The sequence below is a fragment of the Galeopterus variegatus genome, unplaced genomic scaffold (assembly GCF_000696425.1).
Source record: "Galeopterus variegatus unplaced genomic scaffold, G_variegatus-3.0.2 Scaffold3214, whole genome shotgun sequence".
Lineage (NCBI taxonomy): Eukaryota > Metazoa > Chordata > Mammalia > Dermoptera > Cynocephalidae > Galeopterus > Galeopterus variegatus.
Window position 1 is genome coordinate 52 of NW_007729325.1, and position 8,512 is coordinate 8,563.

The 8,512-nt window shown below is 40.6% G+C and overlaps 1 protein-coding gene across 2 annotated transcripts in view; it reads right to left on the bottom strand.

The window, feature by feature from the left end:
- Positions 1 to 734: 734 nt before the first annotated feature.
- Positions 735 to 8,512, bottom strand: part of LOC103600073 (GREB1-like protein) — an 89,161-nt gene continuing 81,383 nt past the window's right edge. For both annotated transcript variants that reach the window (XM_008584308.1, XM_008584309.1), the window contains exons 12-15: positions 5,288 to 5,614; positions 4,081 to 4,209; positions 3,394 to 3,528; positions 735 to 1,194 (exon numbers count right to left, since the gene is read on the bottom strand). In XM_008584308.1, the coding sequence (XP_008582530.1) occupies positions 908 to 1,194; positions 3,394 to 3,528; positions 4,081 to 4,209; positions 5,288 to 5,614 (878 nt within the window). In that variant the 3' untranslated portion in view covers positions 735 to 907. The remainder of the gene's footprint in view (positions 1,195 to 3,393; positions 3,529 to 4,080; positions 4,210 to 5,287; positions 5,615 to 8,512) is intronic.

An 8,512-nucleotide genomic window follows, 5' to 3' on the forward strand; every position in this document is an offset into this window, starting at 1 on the left:
AAAGATTCACCTTCCAGCTAAAATCTCTTTCTCTGTGTGTGTGTGTGTGTGTGTGTATGTGTGTGTGTACACATGCATGCATGTGTCTTTCACCCAGCCAAGGCAATCAGAAGCAACTTGATTTTTGTAATCTCTTTTTCAAACCTAGTTTACAAAGGCAAGCATTTTTCAGCTGTTCCAATATTCTAAATTTCCTATAGTTTCTTGTAATTCTAAGCAAATTTTATTTATTTATTTATTTATTTTTCCTTTTTGTCTTTTTTCATGACCGGTAACGGGATCGCAACCCTCGGTGTCGCGCCCGCACCGCGCTCAACCAGTGAGTGGACTGGTCTCTATATGGGATCCGAACCCTCGGCGGGAGCGCCGCCACACTCCCAAGCGCCGCACTCTACCGAGTGCGCCACCGGGCCGGCCCCAAATTTTATTTTTGAAAAGGGATATTATTTACTACAGACTTGTAAACTTTTTGCACTCTGCCTTTATACATTTTCTAGGAAAAATACTTTTTCCTCTAGACTTATTCTCTTAAAGTTATTAGGGATAATTCTAACCTTGTATTTTTTTTAACGAGGCTTCTCATTGTTGATGTGGGGGGTGGTGTTCTGGTTTTTAGGTTGAAAATGTACTGGTGATGTCCAAGAATCTGCCTATGAGAATGTGACCTATCTGAACACAGAAGGAGTCCAGGTGCACAGACTCCATCATCCCATGCAGGGCTGTCCTTGCCTTGAGAAAATTTCTCTTTATAAATGAGTGACCAGTTTCCAGGCCCATGGATTGCTGCATGGACTTTACAGTGTCTGGCAAACACACACATCCATTTACTCTTTACCTTGGAAGGAAAACTTACAGATAAATTCAAAGTAGTGCTTTTCTGATTTTTATTACTGAGGTTTTAAGTGTTCTATAAACCTTTGGATTCAGCAAAGGAAAGAGGCAGAGGGGACTGATGACTGGATCTAGGTAGGGTCTTCTTTGAAAGGTCACTCTTACCTGATTGTCGAATCCGTTGAAGAGTTTGCTGGACCAGAACCTCGGATCTGGGGACAATGATGATGAAATCCACCTTGCTGAAGTGGCCAAGGTCCAGGCTCTGGCTGCCACTGTCCGCTATAGCACACACCTGGGATAAGAGTTTTCTGGCAACTGTAAGCTGTGGTTGGTAAATTTGGAAGATTTCGTTATCTAAATCTAAAATAAAAAAGAGTCATAAGGGCAAGATTAATGTACTCTGTGATGGCCACTATGAACTCATCTGGGGACATACAACACACATGGTAAGTAATGCTCTGTGACCAGGAATTCTCACCTGCTATTCTCAATAGATTTGCCTGTTTTCCCTGAAAACTTGGCTGAGAGGATGTGCTCAGGAGTAGCTGTGGCAGTTTTACAAATGTATTATTTTAAAACCGATTGACAAACGCTAATTCAGCACCCCCTTCCCAACCCAGAAATGGTGGGGACAGATTACACTCTCACAGCTGGAGCTGGGACTCATTTCTGGAAAGAGGAGAGCTCCCAGTTTTCTTTAGGAACATCAGTACAGGTCAGAGCCCTAGCCCAGACCCAGTTCAGGAAAGGAGGCAATGCTGTAACTATAATAGTGCTAAGTTCCTTTGAGCTTTTCTGAATGACACCAGAGTAAACATTTCCTTTTTAGCAAGTCAGTTGCAACATGGTCCGAAACTCCCCTCCTGGTGACTATATAACGTAGGTCACTGAGACACGACCCTCACCTTCCTTCTGCCTGAACTCGACTTTGCCAGTGCTTGTGACTTGGCAGGTCTAGGTGGTTGTAGTCAACTCCAGTGCTGACGCCTGGACTATGTGAACAGACCTGACTCATGGCATAGCCAGCTGGCCACTCAGTAGGTGACATATTACAAAAGCACCACCCAGATACTCTAAGCATGTCAGTAGCTTTTAGTACAAGTTATAATCAAGCAATCTTTTTCATATGTGCATGCAGGTACACACAATGAAAGAAACAAGCTAAGTCAGCTAAACACCTAAGCAGGCAGCATCCAATCCTTCTTTAAGGGGCTACTTTTTATCAGGAACAGGTGTGGCAGTCTGACTGTAACAGAATCACAAAGGCCTAATTAACCTGTGCTAATTAATGCTTTCTAAAATCAAACTGTGATGCAGCCCGAAGATAGTCCTCACAATATCCCAGCCACCATGGACACCAACTGCGAGGGGAGATTTAAAATGGGTGGCTTCCCTGCTGGCTGAGAGAACCCACTGGAAAAATCCAAAGCTGCAACTTTTAATAGTAGCCCAAATAGTTTTTGACCCACAAAGACTGCCAATCAAAATAAGCCTGTCTTCTGATATAGTCAAGGCTGTTATTTCCTTCATTTCGCAGGGTGGATGGGTGGGACTAACATTTATGTGCATTTGGAGATTTAACTTACTTAGCAAATTTTGGTTTGAGGAAACAAAAATATTTTTAAGCAATGTTTCTTTAACAGGGAATCAAGGATATGTACTTGGGAATTTGTAAGTACTCTGGGAATTGTAAAAAATGTGTTAATAGTATAAACACGTTTTAGATAATCTGGATAATCACTTTATTGCCAAATAACGTCTAGAAGTCAAAACATTTTATTGCCTGTATTTGCATTTGTTTTAAGACTGAGCTGATGCCAAGCCATGCTCCTTTTATTGTCCAAGGCAACCCTAATATGTAAGTGATGCATTCCTGTCGAGTGGAGACAAATGGCTGTCAGCAGCAGCTTATTTGGGTCTGTTTCCCATCTATCCTTCCTCCTGTTCTTTTTGTCCACCCTCTCCTATGTTGTCCCTGTCAATCAGCAAATTGGGGAAGGAATATGAACCCAAAGGAATGGGATTTCTTATCCCTACCCCACAACCCCATGTTAATTAAGCCCCTGCAGCTGCTGTGGGGCAGATGAGGTGTTAGTATTGCTGCTCTATCTGCCAGAAAGGCCTCACTATGCCTGAGATTATGTGTGTTTTACAGTCAGAGTAAGGGAAGGAGTTGAGCCAGCGACCCTGCATGGCCTGCAGTCTAAACTCTTTCAAGCAGTTCTGTGCTGCCCTCAGCAGGCATGACAACTCTCTGAGCGGAACTGCTGGACTTGAGGAAAATGCACCAAGGACCCCGGAATCTTCCAGGGAAAAAAGAGACTGCTTAAGATAGTCTTTGATTTTAATTCTAGGAGACTTAGTTACTAAGAACAAGGCCTTTGATCCAGGCCACATGGGCAGGCAATTTTAATTTGAACCAGATTTATCACGTGGACAATGAGAAAAAGCCTGTCATGATCTATGGCTTGAAGATTCTCAAAGCCCTCAGCATGACTTTGTGTCTGTAATGTCTGTCCTAAGGACTGACTTCCTCCTCTTGGTCTAAGGCGACATTACCCAGGGTTTTTGTGGGAATCATCGCAGCAGCCTCCTGAGGTGACACACATTCGTTAAGGTCTCCATTGAAAGGGGTCACCACACTGTCTCCTCTTCTTTGTTGCATTTTTTCTAGCAGCTTGTCCAGGTCATCGCCTATTACAACATCAAGCGGAGATAAGAAGGTTATAAGGAGTGATATGTTTGTGTTGCCTGTCTCCGGGTTGGCCCATTAGGTTGGGTCCTTTGTCATCAAGATCTGTTGGTTGGCCAGCAGCTCATGTCCGAGTTTGCCCTTGGCCATCTCCACAGTGCTGTCTCTATCATGAGCTACCCTTGCTGGTGTTATGCTTACAGCTTACATGCATTCACACGCTTTCTCTCTCTTGACCTCTATAATATTCAAAAGCAGGTAAGAATGGGATTATTCTATCTCTATTTGACATATTAGAAAACTGAGATCCAGAAGAGACTCGCCCAAGGTCACTCAACAAGGTTGTGGCTGAGCCGAGGCTTCCTAGTACCGAGGTGCCTTCCTCTGGGCCCTCTCGCTGCTTCCTGTGGTGTTAGTAACAAAATACTTAAACCACTCCAAATAAAAAGTCAGCTGGCAAGCTCCACACTCATCGCCTTGACAGGATAAGATTTAAATTCAGAAAATCACGCAGCTTGGGGCTGGCAGTGTTGCCGAATCTTACAACCACTCACCTAATGATGTGGTTTTGAAATGTGATGCCAGGAAACTGACCTTTCCTGTGATGAGCTCATAACTAATTTCTTTCAAAAACTCACTTGTGGTGAGCATGCTCTCTGCCAGAGCTCGGGACTGATGCTGACCTGCAGAACAGAGGGCAGAAGAGATGACTTGGCAAGAGAACACATGTGCACTGTGACATTATTGGTAATAGCGGCAATTGGGAACAATTGAAGCACGTAACTATAGGAACTTGGTTAAGAAAATCACAGCACGTCAAAAGATGTGGACCATTAGGCAGCATTTGAAATGCCAATTTGAAAACTATAGACAGAAACAGAAAATGTTTATAATGCTAGGTGATCACGGGGAAAAATGATGGAACTGGAAAACATACACGCACATGTTTAAAGACTAGGGAAGAATATAAAAAAAGTATTAAAATTGTGTTTGCGTGGTTATTATGAATATTTGCCTTAAAAACAAAACAACTTATGTTGTTGTTTTTAGAAATGAAACTAAAAACATAAATGTATCACACTGATGAAGCTTTCTGAAAATATATATAGCACAGAGGAGGGGCAGACAGGTTTTGCCACAGTGAGGGGGCTCAGACTCTGTGGTAGGAAGGGGTGAGAGCCATTCAGTACAGAGAGGAGAGCAGCAAAATTTAGTCCAAATGACTATCAAGAATGGTGCCTGATAGAAAGTCAGCATACAGCAAAAAAACAAACAAACAAACAAAAAAACCCACATTTTGTAATGTACCAACTTTTGTAGGCTTTTCTTTTGAGTAGATGTTATAACATCAAAGAGACTCCAGTGAGGAGGGGAGATCATGAGCTAAGTTTCTGGCAAATTTGATTCACTGGCTTAGGCCACCTGTGACTCTGGCTTTACCACATGCCAGCATGGTAAAATTTCCAAAACATTTTAAGGACAGAAGTTATATGAGACAAGGGTATCTGTTACTAGGATGAGCTTTGAAATAATGCTCCTGCAACCAGCTGACTGGGGCACCAGTCAAACTGAGGACTATAAAAACCTTATCTGAGGAGGAAAGGAAATGTTAAAATAAGGAGGAAGAGCCCAAGTTGGAGCAATTAACAAGATGTTGACTATGTAGGTGCCTGAAAAACCCAATGAATATTTTTCAAATGAACAGATAAATTGAGTGAATGGATTAAATAAACAAAAAAGAAAAAAACCCACATTACTCACCTAGCACTACCACACAAAATTCATTTCCTCTGATTTTAGATGCACAAATTGCCACAACATAATCTGGTAGCCTTTGATAGTGTCTCATTTCACTGAGAGTCCTCAATGTCTCTGAAATGCCCTCTGCCAAAGAGTTTTGGGTCACGATCACATGAACCAAGTCTTGAGATACACTGGCGATCAATCTAGCAAGCCAGGGAAGTTGTCCTGGAGACACAGGTATACACTGGGCACCCATCTGCAGGGTTCTCTCTCTCAGAGTAAATTCCTGCATAGCTTTCAGCATAATTTGCTCAAATTCTTCCCTGAGAGGTATCTGATCAGGACCTACATTGAAGAGAAAGAATTACAGCTGGAATTTAAAAAATCACGGGTCAAGGAGACAGACACCCCCCATTCTGCAGTCCTTCTAAGCCCATCATACTCCGGCTGGCAGGTAAGCTCTTTCTCCTGTACTGGCTCCCAGTCCCTACTGACCATTTCCCTTCATGAAATTACCTTCTCTCTTCTGTGCCTCAATTCTATTCTTGATCTCTTTAAAAGAGAATGTACCAAGAGAACGTATTGATTCCACTGTATGCCTTGGGAGATGGTCATTGTAGGTGGCATATTTCTTGACCTAGTAACCTTGACATTATGGACATTGTTCATGACTAATGAAATCGGAAGCCAACCTACTGGTACATAATCAATTTTAGGTTTCATTCAGTTCTCAATTTATTCATAGGTACTTTGAAAAACATTTCACCATATTGCCTCTATACCTAATTTTGAGAATGCTGTCCACAAGAAAGTTAAGTTTAATTGTTTTTCACTTCCAACTCATATTTTAGGCAGCCTCACACTTTCCCCAGCTAGAGAATGCTTTCATCATCTAGTCATTCTCCAGCATTCTGGACTGTTAAATATGGCATTTGGCCCTCTTCCCCAGCCATGGTTAGAGCTAAATTCAAACTGCTGATCTGTGGCCCCTGGAATTAGGGGATTTGCTTCTTATTCTCTTTAGAAACTCAGCCAGTCTTTAAAACGAAATAAACAAGTCAGTGTTTGGCATTCAAGTGAAACAAATGAACTAAGATTTCTACATTTAGTTTAAAGTGAAACCGGTGAGAATATATTCGCTCTCTCTATTCAGTCATTTATTTCCGTGTAAACCTGAGATTTGAAATTCAGGCTCCTGTAAACAGATACACAGAATCCTCAGTGTCTGTGACCTGAGACCAGGCAATAGCCTCAAAACCCAGGGCTAAAAGCCCCTTTTGAAAGAACACACGGATGAGGAACTGGACTTCTGCGTGGGAAGGAGGCGCCCTGCGTGCTCAGAAATCTTTCCTTCCTCTAATAGGGATAAGTGGAGTCCTTGGCCCTGCCCATTTTTTCTGGGAAAGTAAGAAAATGGAAGGTTTAGTAATGTTTTTAAGACAAGAAAAATTAAATATTATATAGTTTAAAAATAAACAATTTTAATTGGAGAAAACAGTTCTTCCATGATTGGTTGGGGGCCAGAGAAAGGTAGGAAAGCAGAGTCTGCATAGACAGATTTTTCTCTTTTATACATGGAAACAGGGAGGGACAATTGTAAGGCTTACTTTATGTTTATGTTTCTCACATCCTGCTCAGTCACTTGCTAGGCGGAGGTGGATGCTTTCTTTTTTTTCATCACCTGGTAGCCACCAAGACTTTTTATCTTAATTCAGCTTTATCAAATTAGTATCATGGTTAGTGATCACTGGATACACAGTAGTACTCAAAGTGGATAGATCTGTACTGACTGTACCAAGTGAAGGGAAGGTGGTCATCTATTTAAAGCTTTTTTTCACCAGAACATATGACGGCTCACAAGCAGGTGGCCCTGACTGTCTGCATCTCCCTACTTCTCTCATTGACAACCTGAAGGCTCAGAGGCCTGGTTAACAGACGTGTCCATAAGACCCACTCCAAACCAGGATTGAGTAGCATGCTCTATTAGGAAGCATAATTAATTATAAATATAAAGGCATCCTGGGGAAAAAAATTATCAAACATGTTCACAGCATTTTCTGTTGTCTTAAAACTCACTTTTATAGACTGAAGTACTGCTAGGAATTGAGAAATGGGGAAAAAATATTAAAGTGTAAATGAGGTAAGAGACCTAGAGTAAAGTGCCTTGCTTCTCATCATCAACTATCACTTCTTTATCCTCAGCCTTTACAGCTAAATTGCAGGAGGCTTTTCTCCACTTTTTGCAAGCTTGATAACAGTAATTTTTTCCTTCAAGTGCTGATCTCCAGTAACTTGGTTTAGTCCCAACATCAATTCTAATGGCTTTTCAGATAGAGCTACCTTAACAGAAAAAGAAAAGGTTCCAACAGAAGAGCCCTCCAAGAATCCTTGAATTTGCTGATTTCATTATCTATTTCAAAAGATTTTCAGATTGTGAAATAACAGGTTTTTTTTTTTTTACTGACTATAGGGAAAAGGTCTGTCCCTTCTGAAAAATTTTGCTTTTCTTCTCTGTTACCTGTAGGTAACTGAGTCACCAAAGTATTAAAACTGTCCTTTTAGAAGTTTGGATTTATTTCTTTAAATGTCTATAATCTATTGGCATATGTGAAACTATTCTTGCTGTCTTCCCCAAACCGCCAAAGGCAAAAAAAATTTTTTTCCAAGGACACCAGAACAGTTAGTTATTAAGGGGCAGAAAATCCCAATATACAAAGTTTAGTTTAAAAAAAAAGAAAGAAATAGCTATTCATGTTGCACACTGAGAGACCTAATTAATTGACTGGAAGTAAAACTCTGGAGACAATTGATCCTGCAGGGCAGAGAAGAGTCTTGTGTAATTAGAGATTCTTCTATTTTTTTAAGATAAGAGCTTTTAGTAATTTAAAGGAAGACATTTTATGTTGATGATTTGGTTCATTTAATTAACTTGAACTCTGATTTATAAATTGTTAATCAGATTGAAAAAATGCTATATTAATTGGCTTTATTTACTATAATAGCATTGCTCTATGAAGCCTTGTTTTACTGATTTTTGGGTGCATCAGAAACTGGTTTTAGATTTTAGAACATAGTCCACAGTCCAATGTGAGTATATAGCAATTATCGCGGTGCGGCCGGTCTCAAAAAGGACAATAAAATAAAATAAAATAAAATTATAACATCAAAGGAGCTGTAGATCAGGTGATTTTTATAATTTTAGTAACTATCAATAAGCATGATCAGCAAATCTTAGGTTTATCA